The sequence below is a fragment of the Pristiophorus japonicus genome, chromosome 8, assembly GCF_044704955.1.
Source record: "Pristiophorus japonicus isolate sPriJap1 chromosome 8, sPriJap1.hap1, whole genome shotgun sequence".
NCBI lineage: Eukaryota > Metazoa > Chordata > Chondrichthyes > Pristiophoridae > Pristiophorus > Pristiophorus japonicus.
In genome coordinates this window covers 220,031,119-220,048,928 of record NC_091984.1, presented here as the reverse complement: position 1 = coordinate 220,048,928, position 17,810 = coordinate 220,031,119, and the positions used below count along the sequence as shown (strand labels likewise).

Sequence of the window (17,810 nt, the reverse complement as noted above, 5' to 3'; positions counted from 1 at the left end):
TTATTCAGAATCCCCGTTACGTTAAAAATTCTCACATCTGCCCAGTTTGGACGGTTCCGTGGCTTGATTACATTATAATTCCGGGAGCAGTTACTATACCCCATATTTTGGCCTCCTTTGATGTTTCCAATCAGACAGACCGATTCCCCCGGTCTTCCTATTCCCGTTGTATTAGTGATAACAAAAAATGGGAGCCGTTTGGAATTATTGTAGTATGGTTGGTATCCCCCTTCAAAGGTAGTCAGATTGTAACCTGCTGACTTCCATTTACATGCCCAGTTTTCCGTATCCTGAAACGCATTGCCTGTTTTGTTTTGATTAATTATCCACTCAGCCATTTCCAAGATATTCAAGGGAACTGGCCTCAAGGGAATCCCTCCCTTTGAGTGAATAGGAATATGCGTACACACCCAATAACTAGAAATGTTACCTTGTTTGGCATAAATGTATGACATATATAAAAAGGTATTTACATGTAATTCCCTTGCTACCCTACTATTTCCCTTTGGTGCAGAGGGTCGGCTAGTAAGAAGTAGGCAAATGCCTAGAATACCGACAATCAGTAATACAGTAAATTTATACATTTTGGCAAAAAGTAATTGTCCTTATTAGATTTCAGCTTCAGTTACGGGTGCTCGTTTAACGTGTGAAGCGTGGATCCAGGCTTTCTTTCCTTGGATTTTTAACAGCTGCCTGGGTGGTCAATAACACTTGATAAGGTCCCTCCCACTTGGCACCCAAAGGTTCTTTATGCAAATTTTTCACATACACCCAGACTCCCAGGATGATGTCGTATCCTCCTTCGGGTGGATTACCCCAAGCTGTCGGGAAACAGAACTAATAGCATTGGTTAGGTTCTGACAGTATGATAACAAAATGTCACTCATTAAGTGAACATCAGCTTTCCTTAAATCTATAGTTCCTGGCAGCGACATGGGTCTTCCTGTTATAATTTCAAATGGGCTTAGACCTGTAGTTCTGTTTGGGGTTGCCCTAATGCTACATAGCACTATTGGTAGTGCCTGGGGCCATGGTGTTCCTTCTTGGTGATATTTGGCAAGCTGTTATTTCAGAGTTCGATTCATTCGCTCTACTTGTCCTGATGATTGTGGATGATAAGGACAGTGTAAATCCCACGTAATGTTCAGTAACCTACAGACTTCTTGGCAGTCAGCACCTGTGAAGTGTGTTCCCTGATCTGAGTCAATGCTACTCGGGACTCCCCATCGGGGAATGTAATCCTTACACAAGACCTTTGCAGTGTGATTGACTGTGGCTCTTTTAGTTGGGACAGCTTCTACCCATCTAGAGAATCTGTTGACCATAACAAGAATGTTAGTGTATCCTTGGCATGAAGGAAGAGATATATAATCAACCTGCAGATGCTGGAATGGTCCGACAGGGGCAGAGGGCCTCAGTTCGGGCATTACCGTGATGGGTCCAGAATTATTTTTCTGGCAGACCACACAGCGGTCTGTTACCAGCTGGGCATGTTTTTTAAATCCCTGACCCCACCAGCTTTTCTGGAACCGTGCCATCATCTGTTGTGAGGCCAAGTGTCCCCACGAGTGGATCTGTTGGGCTAAAAAAGGCATAAGCGCTTGTGGCGCGACTGGCTTGTCGGTAACTTTGTCTCCAGACACCATCTTCACATAGCTTAATTCCTGCCTCAATCCATGTCCATTTTTCCTCTCTGGAGCACCCGCCTTGCATTGTTTGAAGGTCTCGTGTCAGAGTCCTGAGTGCTTTCAATCTGCACATCTGTGTTGGTTCTTCTGGAGGAACGCCCTGTGAGGCGGCATCTTTAGCTGCCTGGTCGGCTAGGGCATTTCCCTGTGCTTCCGTGGTATTTTCCTTGGTATGGGCCTTACACTTCAGGATGGACACTTCCTGAGGTAATTGTATGGCCTCTAGTAAGTCTCTGACTTCTTTTCCATTTCGGATAGGTGTACCAGCAGCAGTGAGGAATCCTCTTTTCCGCCATAACAGACCAAGGTCGTGAGCGACTCCAAAAGCATAACGTGAATCTGTGTAGACATTAGCTGTCTGTCCTTCTGCTATTCGACATGCTTCTGACAGGGCCCGTAACTCTGCCTGTTGTGCTGACGTTCCTGAGGGTAAACATCCTTTTGCCACTCCCTCATATAAGGTTGTAACTGCCCATCCTGCTTTTCTGGTACCATTGTCAACAAAGGAGGAACCATCTGTAAACAGGATGAGGTCTGGGTTGTGCAGAGGCTCCTCTGCTGCTAAGGCTGCTTCTTCTGTTTCTTTTAAAATCTCCACGCAGTCATGCTCTTCACATTCTCTCCCCCCCCCCCTCTTGCTCCCTCGATTCTGACATCGGGAGCATAGTTGCGGCATTAACTGGGCTGGCCTGGATGATATGGAGATTAGGAGCTTCCAAAACTGCTGTCCAGCGGGTCCATCTAGCTGCCGTCACCTGAGACATTCTATTCATAGACAGCAAAGCGTGTACGGTGTGGGGACACTTGACAGTCAGATTTTGGTCGAGGACTAGACCCGCAGTGATCATTACCGCTCGACATGTAGCTTCCATGGCCCTTGGGCAACTTCCCCATCCGAGGGCTACCGCATCCAGTTTTGCCGAATAATAGCCAATAGGTCTTTGCCGATCCCCATGTTCATGTGTCAGTATAGCTGTCATATATCTTTCTTTCTCATGGACAAACAGGGTAAATGGCTTACCACTGTCGGGGATTCCCAGAGCCGGTGCCGAACACAAAGCCTTTTTCAAACTCAGGAAGGCTTCTTGCTGTTCCTTAGTGAGGGTGATGGCTTCTTTAGAGGCACGTTTCCCCTTTAAAATATCATTCAATGGCTGAGCAAGCTGTGTGAAGGAGTCAATCCAATTTCTGTTAAAGTTACACAATCCCAAAAAAGACCTTAGTTCCTGAATAGTGGTGGGTTTTTTAGCCCGAATGGCTGCAGTTCTATCCTGGGTAAGTTCTCTCTTTCCTTGTGAAATCTTTTGTCTCAGGTATACAACCTCTTCTTGGGATATTTGTGCTTTGTCGATGCTGGCTTTATGTCCTTTCAGCCAAAGGTGGTCCAGCAAAGCTCGTAAATCTTGTTCATGCTCTTCTTGCATGTTTGAAGCTAGCAGGATATCGTCTACATATTGGATGACTGTGGAAGACAGGGGAGGTAATTCTCGCAAATGGCTTTGTAAAGCCATGTGGAATACTGTAGGGCTGTTGTGGAAACCCTGCAGTAACCGGGTCCAAGTATACTGTTGTCCTTGGACTGTGAAAGCAAACCACTGTTGAACCTCCGGTGCCAGAGGCACCGACCAAAATCCGTTGGCCATATCTATAACTGAGAAATATTTATGTTCCGCTTTGAGGGTATTAAAAATGGTGGAGGGATCTGCGACCAAAGGAGCTTTTTGATCAATACACTGGTTAGACAGTCAAACGCCAAGTCTCATTAGATTTCTGTACCGGCCACATGGGACTATTGGAGGAGCTATGCATTTTAATAAGCACCCCTTGTTTCTCCAATTGCTGAATAACCAGTAAGATTCCCGCGATGGCAGTTGGACTGATGGGATACTGTTTAGTGCATGGAGGCTTGGTCCCGGTAAATGACGCAGGCTCCATCTGGAGTAGGCCACAATCATTCTTATCTTTAGCCATATCGGGTGTTCCTTCAATTCTTCTTTCTTCAATGTTCTAATTGACCATGTCACTTGACCATCCTCAAAATGCAACGATGAATCTACTTGGATTAGAACGTCCATTCTCAAAAGGGGTTGATCTACTGGGCCTATCTTAGTTCATGTGGACCCAGCCCTATAAGTACCGGTGTTGTCCTTTTTAATTTCCATTTTATGGCCCCCAACTCCATAGGCTGTACGTGCCCTACCATCCAACGACAAAAAGTCTCCATATTGTAGGGGTAAGCATGTTAATTCCGCCCCTGCGTCTAAAAGACAGTCCACATCCTTATCGCCCACCCTCACAGTTATATATAGCCCATCTTCCCTTTGTTGTATTAGTGCGAGGAGGGGGGCCAGGGTGGGCTCTAATCGTTTTTTGCTATCCCAAGTAACTCCTTCTGTTGTTGTATTGTCAGTCGCTTAAATGCTTCTATGAGGTCGTTATCTTGTGACAAGCCTGGCTTGTTGGCTGAATTGTATCCCTGGCTGCATCCTCTTCCCCGGCCACGACCTTTCTGTTTTGCCCTGCACGTCTTGGCCCAGTGACCTTCTTTCCCACAATAATGACATTTTCCGGGTAATTTTCCTAATAACTGTTTATCGGAATCCTGGGATTTCCATCCCACAGTCTGTACAGCTCGGACTTTAGCTCCCATATCCCGATCTAATTGGTTACATCGATCCACCAATGCTGCAAAGGTAGTTCCTCTACCTTCCCAGTCCGGTAACACTACCTTAAGCATTTTGGACAGTTCTGGCTTTAGACCTGCCACGAAAGCTGCTTTCAGGGGTCCAAACGCTTGTTCATCCATTTCCTCATCCGTATTATTCATACCCGAATGTTCTAGCCACGTGCATCTAAACCTCTCGTCATACTCCAGGACCTCCTCTGTTCCTTTCTGTTGGCAGGCTGCAATTTTTCCCCAGTCTGTCTTAGCTGGACTGAAGACTTGCAGCCAGTGTTTAATCGCCTTCCATCCTGCGTCTAATTCTTGCTCATCCTGCCCCAAAGCAGCTTCTACCTTGTCGTACAATTTTCTTCCCTGTGTTTTTGGCACCATTATGGTCAAAATTTGCACTCCGTCCCAGGGATGAAGTTGATATATATTTCTTAAGCGGTCCAATTGGTCCCACGTTTTCACTCCCCCTTTCTTTGGATTGGGCAATTCCTTGGACCATTCATCAATTTTCTCTGGGTCTGCCGGATCAGGAACTAAATATTCTGCATACACCCTTTTTCCCGTTTTTTTGGTTCCGCCCTCATCCGCAGTCTCTTCTGATTTGACTACAACTCGTCTTTTTTTAAACGGGGCAAAGCGCACCCCTAATTCTTCATCATCCGACCCTGTATCGTCAGAGTATTCAGAATCCGTATCTATTCCTCGGTCGTGTCTTCGGGTTTGCGCTTTTAATTTATCCAAACATGGGTACCCTGGGAATTGACCAATATATTTTCCTTATCCTATTACTGTCTCTTGACCTAATGATTTTTTCCATTCTTTAATTTCACCTTTAAGATCTTTAACTTCCGCTTCCGACTTTTCATGTTCAAATCTTTTCTGTCGCAGCTGCGCACAAACAGCTTGCAATTGGTCCTTTGTACTGGTCAGTTCTCGATCATGTTGGGTACGCATTATAATTTCATTCCGCTTTCGGATCTGTCCCATAACGGCTAGGGACCATCTAGTTCGCTCTTTATTTTTCATGAGGGTCGTTTTTCCCCAGACCCTTTTAATCTCATTGTCCTTTGGAGGTTCCATACTTTTGTTCGATCTTAATACAAATTTTAGATAAGTTGAATTGTTGCTCTATGTATTCTTTCAACTGTTCGAGGATTTCATCTATCGAAACCTCAGGTGGTGCCCGCCCGCCTTTAACAGTTGTAGGCAATTCTTTGCTCTTATCTCCTGCTACCATAATACTGATTTCTTTACTGGGGTCTCGAGTCGTAGGCTTTCCAGCCGATCAGTAGGTCGGTGATTAATTAACTAAAACACTGCCGAAGTTAGATGTCTATGGGACCTCGAGCCGACTACCAACCGGAGGGTTCGCAAACCAGAGGCTTTCGGAATCGCGTAGAAGGAGGGGCGAATTTAGACTTTTGACCAAGGACTTTTATAAAGAGGAGTCCTTACCTCAGTATGTAGGTCCGATGTCCAAAATTCAGTTTCTTTCCTCAGCGATCGTGTTCGTGACGCCAAAATTGTTAGATCCCTTAATTTCCAATGAAATACGAACTCTGATTGTAGTTTTAATGTAATTTTATTCTGGCAGCAGCAACAAGCTTCTGGCTTTAAGCCAGGCCTTCGTCCTTCTGAGACCACATGACCAAAATGGCTGTACTTATACCTGGTTCAATTTACAGAAAAGAACTCGCCTTCTTTGACCTTATTGGCTCAATTAATAGTCTGTTAACCTTTTAATTGGCTCGCTACCCAAGGTCCTAAAATGTCAAGTTGATTGATGACTTAATGCAATGTGGTTTGTGTTTTCTCAAAAACTGCAGCCAGGCTGCAGAGCTTGAATTCTCTATCACAGTATAATATGGTAGTGTTTTAAGAATGCTATTGTTGCTCATCACATTGTCGAAGGCAGCGCTGTGGATTTTGATGATCGAGGGGCAGTGCTGTGTGGTGGGGTCAGGTTGGTGGAGGACCTTTGTCTTACAGATGTTTAGTGTAAGGCCCATGCTTTCGTATGCCTTGGTGAAGATGTTGACTATGGCTTGGAGTTTAGCCTCTGAATGTGCGCAGACGCAAGCGTCATCCGCTTACTGTAGTTCGATGACAGAGGATGGGACGACCTTGGATCTATCCTGGAGGCGACGAAGGTTGAAACGGTTCCCACTGGTTCTATAGTTTAGTTCCATTCCAGCGGGGAGCTTGTTGAGCGTGAGATGGAGCATTGCAGCGAGGAAAATCGAGAAAAGCGTTGACGTGATGACTCAGCCCTGCCTGATACAAGACTCCTAAAGCAAACGCTCTATTCGGAACTCCTACATGGCAAGTGAGCCCCAGGTGGGCAGAGGAAACATTTCAAGGACACCCTCAAAGCCTCCTTAATAAAGTGCACCATCTCCACCGGCACCTGGGAATCCCTGGCCCAAGACCGCCCTAGGTGGACGAAGAGCATCCGGGAGGGCGCGGAGCACCTCGAGTCTCGTTGCCGAGAGCATGCATAAAACAAACGCAGGCAGCGGAAGGAGCGTGCGGCAAACCAGACTCCCCACCCACCCTTTCCTTCAACGACTGTTGACACCTGTGACAGAGACTGTAATTCCCGTATTGGACTGTACAGTCACCTGAGAACCCACTTTTAGAGTGGAAGCAAGTCTTCCTTGATTTCGAGGGACTGCCTACGATTGATTGATTGATTTGTTGTTGCTCATCAGCACCAACAGCTCCCTGAACCACTACCTCAACGAACCTCCTTGCTGTCCCTCCTGGATTCTAGGCCTGACCAAGGACCCCGAGCTACGCAGCACCAACCTCTCCCTGGATGCGGTTATTAGAAAACCGGAGGAGCAGGAAGAGGGATAACCATTTAAATACCTCTTGGGGCACTAAATTTTGGCTGCTGGAATTGTTGTGCATGCAGTGTTATTTTTGTTAAGTATAAATATATATATATATATATATTAATTCATCTGTTTTTCATGTGTATGTCACTCAAAACAAGAATATTACAGATGAGAGCGCAACTTTCTCTGCCCGAAATAAGCGGAATACTTGAGATGTGATAACCGGCAAAATTTGAAATTGACATTCATGCCAATGGTTGTGACTGCCCGGTTTAAACATGGATGTTTTTTTAAGTGGAAGGGACTGTCATTTTGCTCCACAGATATCCTGCACAGCTGTTTGGGTGGGGGAGAAATATACCATACTGTAATTCAGCTATTTCACAGATTCAGTACTTCCTTAAAGGAGCTGCACAGCACTACCATGCATAAATATTTAATCATCTAATATAGAAATAAAAAATCCACAGAATAATTAGAGGATGTTCAAGTTGATCTCAATTTATTTGTACTTCTGAGGATTTCCAATGATGACTGTTGTTGATTATAAAGGCACCATTAGGGCAAGAAAAGCCTTGACAGAATTTTTGAGCTAGTTTCTAAATTTGTACCTCATTTAAACTTTTTGTTTCTTCCTCTCCCCCCACAGGGTAAACTGCTATGATGTGTTTGGGGCGCAAGCTCCATTTGGTGGATATAAATCTTCGGGCACCGGGCGGGAACTTGGAGAATACGGATTAGAGGCATACACAGAAATAAAGACTGTGAGTAATGAATGGTAGCAGTGTAAACCCAGATTAGAATGTGGTGATCATTGTACAGTTCATGCAGGGTTTTGGATTTATTTTTACATTTGTGGCCAAAATTTCCTATAGTTTCCCCCCCCCCCCCCCCCTATTCCCTTGTGACTAATGCTGTATTCAAATCTATAGTCACCTGTAGTCCTCCACTATCTCAGCCAGGTGGCCATTTTTCATGTGTGAGCCAAGGCACTTGAGGGTTTGAAGGTTAGGTAGCCAAGCCTGATACTATCCTTGCCTAGTGTCCACAACTACACACTTATCCAACCGGAAACACTGGTAGCAGCACCTCTGCTCTTAGTTTTTCCCATCACCAGTTCAGACAATTCAGTCAGTTGGTGTGCCCCTACTGCCGCTGCAGCTGAGATCAGTTATATTGCATAGACCAAAAATAAAACCTGGCACTTTTCCTAACTGCATAATTTGGCTCATTTTGTCTTAAACAGGTGTCTATTCTAAATGGCATTTTCTAATTTATCCATTCTGCTGAATCACGAGGATAAGTGGGGAAATGAGAGAAAACAGATAGGAGGGCAGGTACTCCTGTCCACTCACAGAAGAGCACTTTCTACCAATCAGTCCCAGTAGCAGTAACATAGAAAGCTAGGAGGCAGACATTTCTGGCGTGAAGCTTTATGTAAGGATGAATGCTGAGGGTTGGAGCTTTATTTTCACAGAACAAATAGATTATCTATTTTCTCTTCCATTCAGGTGACAGTCAAGACTCTCCAGAAGAACTCCTAAACAAGCCACTAACTATAGATGCACATACAGCGTTTTCAAACATGGAATTCTAAAGAACATGTGCCATTTAAACTGATTAAATCAGTCATTAAAGTGTGTATAATGAAAACTCTAAATCACATTAACTTTGAACCTGATGATTAATGTAATAATTGCTTTGATCTCTTGATAAACTAAGAAGTTTTACTACTGAAAATAAATATATGCTGTGGAATTCCCTCATGTATGTGACAATAAACTTTGATTATATTTACAGATATAGTTTCATATGGGTAAATAAAGGAGAAAAATTCAGTGGTTAATGGACAATTGAGCCAAAATATTAATTTTAGTTCTTTTTGCAATTTTTTTAGAATTGCTGTCTTGAACATTTGCAAAGTAAAATAATTGGCTGGTTCGGCAATTGTAAAGATTCCACTGGTTTCTATGTTGTTTTTTCTCTTTAAATCTTTGAACATGATTGTAAGGATTCCATCCATATTTTACATGGGCAGAAGACTTGTCATTGAAGCTACGTTCAGTACATATGGTACAGATGAGATGGAATGTGTCATTCTTTTACAGACTAATTTTCTGTGCTGAGTATTAAAGCTTTTGGCAAGGAATATGCTTTAAAATTGTATACCAAAAAAATTACATACTGTATAGCATCCAATAAAGAAGCAGAGTTAATTACTAATGTACTGCGTTTTCACTTTGAGCGAATGCATTTTGGTGAAACATCTTCATTCCCCTGATTTATGGCCCCTCCCCACTGCAGACAGTTCAACAGAGGACTGATGAATCAGTGGGATCCTCCTTGACTAGGTCACCATTGCTGGCCTGTGGTCAACCCATAGAATCAAATTTGGCAAAGGATGGAAAACAAATTATTGGAATGCTCCAGAGCCAACTATTCCTTTAGTAATTTATTATATAAGTGACTTTCTAATTCTTGGTTGGGTTCAAATAACTATGGATGCAGTTATGATATAGCCACCACTCACAGATCACACTATCAATTTGCAACTAGCAGTATTTCTGCTCCAGGAGAGAAGTCTGTATTCTCAAAGCAGCAGGTCCCTTGAGAATTTTCTGAAACCTAGTTTAAGATTGCACTGGAGTCCAATCCAAGTGACATGAGGCTGCCTCCTCTGGCGATTTTGCACCACTATGGAGTTGGGTCAGGACCTGCCTCCAAATGTGTTGTATTGTCAATCTTGTGTTGTTGTAAAGTGGAAATTGCTTCACAGCAATGCAAAAGTGGCAGTATGACTGCATCATAAATTGCTGTGGATTCCAAAAAGCTTTTAAAAACAAAAAAGTAACCCCACTAACAGTAGTTTGCCCTCCTGGAACTCAACATGAACTTTCCCTGGAAGATGTTCCATGTATCTTTAAATATTTGCTTAAGCAGGAGGACAATTCCAACCTACAATGAGATTACTATTCAGTAACATTTTGGGGGAAATATATTGCATGTGCTGTTAATAGTGTCCCACTTGTAATTGGCACTCAACCTTTTCCCAGCCCTCTGTAAATGTTGATTTGTAACTAGCTACTAGGTGCATGGGACAATTTTGCACATGTGAATGTTTGTTTATTTTTCCCTCACATGCTCCATCAGTGGCATAATGAGATCAGGCACTCTACATGGCAAATCATGAGGGTGAGGGAAGAGTTAGAATTGGAGAAATGACAGAAAGCTTGGATGAGACAAGTTGAAAGTGAGTTTAGGTAGCGAATTCCAGAGTGCATTTTCATGATGACCGAAGGGACCTACAACAGGCTGGAGTTAATAGTGGTGGGTGTTGCCTAGGAGTTTAAGGCTGGAGAAAATCCAGCCGTGGTTGAAGCCATAGTGAGATTTGTTAATGAAGACTGGTTATCAAATCAATAAATTGGAGGATGGGAGCCAGTGAACCATGGCAATATCAGGTGTGTAAGATGTGGACAGCAGAGTTTTGGAGAACTTGATAGTTGAAGCTTGGTCTAGAATTGAACAAGGAGTCAAGGGTGAACTTCAGGTTCAGCAAACAGACTACAAGAAGTATGCACTGGCGAATAAGATAACTTTTGATCTTGTGAAGATGAGGAATGTTCTAGCTTATCTGGGATTTGCTCGATAAGCAATTTGAAAGCAAAGTAACAATCAAATGAGTGGAAACATTTTTGACAGCAATTACATTTTTAATTACTTTATGGTTTCTATCACTTTGTTATATTGATAGATTTTTGGATATTCAGGGATATGGGGATAGTGTGGGGAGGTGGCGTTGAGGTAGAATATCAGCCATGATCTTATTGAATGGCGGAGCAGGCTCAAATGGCCTGCTCCTATTTCTTTTATTCTAAAGGCAATATGTTTAAAATACAATTCCCTACATGTCTTTGTAAAACAGAAGAGCGGGTGAGGAGCTGTAGATATCTGCTGTTTTATCAATATTTATGAGGGAAAGTCAGAGCAGTCAGGACTGGGGAAATGGGAGGAGTGAGGCAGATCACAGATCAATTTAAATAAATAAAACCATGCTGAAAAAAATCAAGTCAGGCAGATCTGTGGAGAGAGAAACAGTTAACGGTTCAGCTCTAGTTCTGCTGAAAGGTCAGCGACTTGAAACGTTAACTCTGTTTCACTCTCCACTGAGTGTTTCTAGCATTTTCTGTTTTTATTTCAGATTTCCAGCAAACCGCCATATTTATTTTTGTTTTAAAAAAAAAGGTAACTAACTTTTTTTAAAGTGAGATACGTCAGGCTATGCCCGGATCGATTGGGACTGATAGCTTTGTGATGTGATGCGGTCTAGTGATTGTCTACTCGGGTTGAAGAGGAGCCAGAGCCAGAGCAAGAAGCGCTCCTGGTTGTTGCCAGCGCGGTGTGCCCGGTAGGAGCGCTCGTCTCCCGGCCCAGCTCGCCTGTCTCTGGACCAGGAACCGGCTGCATTCGGAAAATGGAATAGAAACCTACAAAAGCCGCGGATAGAGGCAGCGAGTGGATGGGCAGAAATTGGATTAAATACCGAATGATTTTGTTATACAAATCATGTCTGCTTGTCATGTTTGGGGGAAAATGGAGGAATAAAGATCGATTTGTAGAAAAAGACCGACGGGGAAAGATAAAATCAACAGAAAGTATAGCAACGGAAGTCAATCCAGGATCCTTTAACCAGAATTTTTTTTAAATCGGCAAAAAATATTTCGGATAGCCAGCCAAAGAGGGAAAGGATTATCCAATTTTAACGATTAACTAGTGGGAAAGGAGCTTGCCCGGGATACGCAAAAGACATGCAGGAAAAGCCAGGCAAATAAAGAAGAGAATTATCCTGAAACGAGCAGAGGGGATACCTCGGAATCCAAAGCCAGAGAAAAATAGAACTACTTCCAGGATAAGCATTCAGTAAGCAAAGGAATTATCCCGGGGCAAAGGAAGCGGGAGATGAATTATTCCAAAATAAACAGAAAGGGGAAATATACCGGGTTAACCAGCTAAGAAAGATCCGGGAAAGCAATCAGAGAGGCAAGGGGATGGGATAAGCGGAGCAGAGGAAATCACTGGGCCATTAATACTGACCAGAAAATGATGAAAAACTGGTGTTCCAACACTGGACTCCAACCAAGACTTGGGCATAAGGAGTAAGGGCACAGTTCGAAAAATCCGGCAGGGGAAAACACAGAAAATAATTAGAGCCCATCAGAAAACAAAAGGAGAGAGTAACGTGTGGGATAAACAGATCATTTATCGGGATTTGCAAACCGGGAGAAAGGGGCAATTCGGAATAAATGCACCTGGATCGTCCTTTTGCACGTCCCGAAGCAAAAGAAGGAAAAATATTGTTGGGGAAACATTGACACTGGGTAGCGTGGAATTCTTTATGGCAAACGATTTCCTTATATGGGATAACCCGGGATAAATCTTTTTTTATATAAGATTTGGAAAGGAGCAGGTTGCTTCTATTGGGTTGCAGTCAACGGGAAACTTTATTCCAGGATTTTAAAAAAAGGCCGACTGGAGAGCGAAGATTGGATTTTGGCAAACTGATTGCAAATCGTTCCAGACACACCGGAAGTTATTTTTAATCCAGGAGATATTCGCCTAGGTAAGACGTCCCTGTGGTTTGACCCCAAACCGCGCTGAAAAAGAGGTCCCCGTCCAATCCTGCCTCCAATGGGCTGCACTTCCTCCATTACCACCGACAGACTTGCACGCCAGCACCCGGACATCCAAATCAATGGTAAGATTGGCTTGCTAAAAGTTTTCTGTTACAATTGAATGCTCACATAACACATGTGGAATCATTAACATTACAGCACAAAGGGGGGCACGGTGGGTGCCAACTCTGTAACTGAAACTACTCTAATCCCATTGCCCAGTCCCTTCCTATTCATTATTTTTCCAAATATGTAGTCAATTCCCATTTAATTTGTCATCTCTGTCTTAGTAGCAACTTGTGGTAAAGCATCTCATATTTCAATAACCTTAGTAAAACAAATCTAACCTTTTCCCTTGATGATAACCCTGCAGTTTTATTACTGACTCATCAACCAGTGAAACTAATCTTCCAGTATTTACCCTCTAAAAACCTTTCAGAATTCTTGCAAGGACCATTAGATTCCCCTTTAACCTATTCTGTTACAGTGAAAAAAGTTTTGCTTCACCTTTCTTCATAACCGTAGCTTCATTTTCTTGATATTCCCTAGAAGCTTTACAGTACATTTATCATGGCTCTAATATCTTTTCTATAATGGGGTGCCCACAACTGCAACAATGGCTTAACCAAGTCATGTAATTCAGCACAATGTCTTTGTTTTTGTAGTTAATTCCCAGGACTAAAACCCAGAATGCCACGAGCCTTTTTTACCTGCAGTCCCACTTTCCAGGTCTCTCTGTTCTTCCACCTTGTTATGAATCCTACTGTAGAGAGAATGCTTCTTTTTGCTGCACTTTTTCCCCCAAATGTACCTTTTAATATTTATCTGCATCGAGTTACATTTGACATCTATGTGCCCACTTTGCTAAGCTGTCTATATCTTCCTGCAATCACCTGCATTCTTCTTCACTGTTTGCCAAGCTGTGCACCCTATTTTTTATTTTATTAGCAAACACCGATATCATTCTTCTTGTGCCTATGGTCGACTGATTTTTATAAATTAAAACTAAAAAAGCTCTCAGCCCAGCTCCCAAGGAAACATCATTACCCCCAAACCTGCAAATCTGAAAAATACCCAGTTACACCTATTCTTTGCTTTCTGTCCCCCAGTCACCTCTCTATTCATACGGCTACATTCCTTTTAATTCTATGTGTATTAATTCTCATAAGTCTTTTCTATGACACCTTATCAAATGTTTTCTGAACATTCATATTCACATTATCACATTCCTTTTATTTATGCACTCAGTAATTGCTTCAAAACATTCAATTAAATTAACGTAATCATGATGTCCTTTACTATTCCATGCTCACTGTCGCTGTCCCTGAATAGCCCATGCCTTTCTGCATAATGGGCTCTAGTAGTTTGTTCACAACCAAAGTAAGATTAATTGGCCTGTAATTTTCAGTTTATCCTTTTCCCCTTATTTGCTACTCTCCAATCCGCCAGTACAATACCCCCAGCTGCAGCCAGGTGAATACTGTGCAAAGGATGAATACAGATGAGGTAGACCATTTAGCTTAATCCTAGTGTTAGATTTGATTCTGGGTACAAAGCAAGGCAAGTAAGTGACATGAAGGTGGAACATTTACATAATAGCGACAGTAAGTTAATTAGACTTACATTGAAATAGATAAAGAAAGAAGAAGCTAATAAAGCTGTTGAACATGCTAGTTTGGTCAACATTCTACAACCGGGCAAAGCTATAAATGGAAGTCCACATGCAGCAATAATGCAGGTTAATTGATTGGGAAAATGGCAGATTAAACAGTGGACCAGCAATGGGAGATATTTAGCGATAGATGAGGGGGAGTGTTTGCTTGTACTGTTGGGGAGGAGTTAAACTAGTATGGCAGGGGGATGGGAACCAATGAAGGGAGACAGAGGGAAACAAAATGGAGACAAAAGCAAAAGACAGAAAGGAGATGAGTAAAAGTGGAGGGCAGAGAAACCCAAGGCAAAAAACAAAAAGGGCCACTGTACAGCAAAAATTCAAAAGGGTCAAAGTGTAATAAAAAGGCAAGCATGAAAGCTTGGTGCCTCAATGTAAGGAGTATTCGGAACCCAGGAGAGGGCTCTGAGCTAGTTAGAGTGGGTGAGAACTCAGATGAACAGGACCCCAAGAAAGAATGCAAAAGGCAGGAGGCAACAGAGCAGAGTAGCACTGGGGTAAGTGTAAACCACAAGGTGATAGGAAGGGACAATATGTATGAATATAAAGGGGCTGCAGGAGGGGTCAAAACTAAAAATCATGGTTTAAAAACTAGTATTAAAACACTCTACCTAAACGCACGCAGCATTCGAAATAAAGTAAATGAGTTGACGGCACAAATCATTACAAATGGGTATGATTTGGTGGCCATTACAGAAACATGGTTGCAGGGGGGCCAAGACTGGGAATTAAACATACAGGGGTATCTGACAATTCGGAAAGATAGACAAGAAGGGAAAGGAGGTGGGGTAGCTCTGTTAATAAAGGATGATATCAGGGCAGTTGTGAGAGACGATATTGACTCTATGAACAAAATGTTGAATCATTGTGGGTGGAGATTAGAGATAGTAAGGGGAAAAAGTCACTGGTGGGCGTAGTTTATAGGCCCCCAAATAATAACTTCACGGTGGGGCGGACAATAATCAAGGGAATAATGGAGGCATGTGAAAAAGGAACGGCAGTAATCATGGGGGTTTTAACCTACATATTGGTTGGTCAAATCAAATCGCACAGGGTAGCCTTGAGGAGGAATTCATAGAATGCATATGGGATTGTTTCTTAGAACAGTATGTTACAGAACCTACAAGGGAGCAAGCTATCTTAGATCTTGTCCTGTGTAATGAGACTGGAATAATAAACGATCTCTGAGTAAAAGATCCTCTCGGAATGAGTGATCACAGTATGGTTGAATTTGTAATACAGATTGAGGGTGAGGAAGTAGTGTCTCAAACGAGCGTACTATGCTTAAACAAAGGGGACTACAGTAGGATGAGGGCAGAGTTGGCTAAAGTAGACTGGAAACACAGACTAAACGGTGGCACAATTGAGGAACAGTGGAGGATTTTTAAGGAGCTCTTTCATAGTGCTCAACAAAAATATATTCCAGTGAAAAAGAAGGGCGGTAAGAGAAGGGATAACCAGCCATGGATAACCAAGGAAATAAAGGAGAGTATCAAATTAAAAACCAATGCGTATAAGGTGGCCAAGATTAGTGGGAAACTAGAAGATTGGGAACATTTTAAACGACAGCAAAGAATGACTAAGAAAGCAATAAAGAAAGGAAAGATAGATTACGAAAGTAAACTTGCGCAAAACATAAAAACAGATAGTAAAAGCTTTTACCAATACATAAAACGGAAGAAAGTGGTCCCTTAGAAGATGAGAAGTGGGGTTTAATAATGAGAAATGTGGAAATGGCTGAGACCTTAAACAATTATTTTGCTTCGGTCTTCACAGTGGAAGACACAAAAACCATGCCAAGAATTGTTGGTCACGGGAATGTGGGAAGGGAAGATCTTGAGATAATCACTATCACTAGGGGGTTGGTGCTGGACAGGCTAATGGGACTCAAGGTAGACAAGTCCCCTGGTCCTGATGAAATGCATCCCAGGGCAGAAGTTATAGCAGATGCATTTGTTATAATCTACCAAACTTCTCTGGACTCTGGGGAGGTACCAGCGGATTGGAAAGCAGCTAATGTAACGCCTCTGTTTAAAAAAGGGGGCAGACAAAAGGCAGGTAACTATAGGCCGGTTAGTTTAACATCTGCAGTGGGGAAAATGCTTGAAGCTATCATTAAGGAAAAATAGCGAGATATCTAGATAGGAATAGTGCAATCAAGAAGACGCAACATGGATTTATGAAGGGGAAATCATGTTTAACTAATTTACTGGAATTCTTTGAGGATATAACGAGCATGGTGGATAGAGGTGTACCGATGGATGTGGTGTATTTAAATTTCCAAAAGGCATTCGATAAGGTGCCACACAAAAGGTTACTGCAGAAGATAAAGGTACGCGGAGTCAGAGGAAATGTATTAGCATGGATAGAGAATTGATTGGCTAACAGAAAGCAGAGAGTCGAGATAAATGGGTCCTTTTCGGGTTGGAAATCGGTGGTTAGTGGTGTGCCACAGGGATCGGTGCTGGGACCACAACTGTTTACAATATACATAGATGACCTGGAAGAGGGGACAGAGTGTAGTGTAACAAAATTTGCAGATGACACAAAGATTAGTGGGAAAGCGGGTTGTATAGAGGACACAGAGAGGCTGCAAAGAGATTCAGATCGGTTAAGCGAATGGGCTAAGGTTTGGCAGATGGAATACAATGTCGGTAAATGTGAGGTCATCCACCTTGGGAAAAAAAAACAGTAAAAGGGAATATTATTTGAATGGGGAGAAATTACAACATGCTGCAGTGCAGAGGGACCTGGGGGTCCTTGTGCATGATCCCAAAAAGTTAGTTTGCAGGTGCAGCAGGTAATCAGGAAGGCGAATGGAATGTTGGCCTTCATTGCGAGAGGGATGGAGTACAAAAGCAGGGAGGTCCTGCTGCAACTGTATAGGATATTGGTGAGGCCGCACCTGGAGTACTGCGTGCAGTTTTGGTCTTCTTACTTAAGGAAGGATATACTAGCTTTGGAGGGGGTACAGAGACGATTCACTAGGCTGATTCCGGAGATGAGAGGGTTACCTTATGATGATAGATTGAGTAGACTGGGTCTTTACTCGTTGGAGTTCAGAAGGATGAGGGGTGATCTTATAGAAACATTTAAAATAATGAAAGGGATAGACAAGATAGAGGCAGAGAGGTTGTTTCCACTGGTCGGGGAGACTAGAACTAGGGGGCCAGCCTCAAAATACGGGGGAGCCAATTTAAAACCGAGTGGAGAAGGAATTTCTTCTCCCAGAGGATTGTGAATCTGTGTAATTCTCTGCCCAAG

The 17,810-nt window shown here is 42.8% G+C and overlaps 1 protein-coding gene across 1 annotated transcript in view; it reads left to right on the top strand.

The window, feature by feature from the left end:
• Nucleotides 1-9,418, top strand: part of LOC139269015 (aldehyde dehydrogenase, mitochondrial-like) — a 57,573-nt gene extending 48,155 nt beyond the window's left edge. Inside the window, exons 12-13 of the mRNA XM_070887945.1 lie at nt 7,852-7,966; nt 8,714-9,418. Coding sequence (XP_070744046.1) covers nt 7,852-7,966; nt 8,714-8,746 — 148 coding nt within the window. The 3' untranslated portion in view covers nt 8,747-9,418. The remainder of the gene's footprint in view (nt 1-7,851; nt 7,967-8,713) is intronic.
• The last annotated feature ends 8,392 nt before the right edge of the window (nt 9,419-17,810 follow it).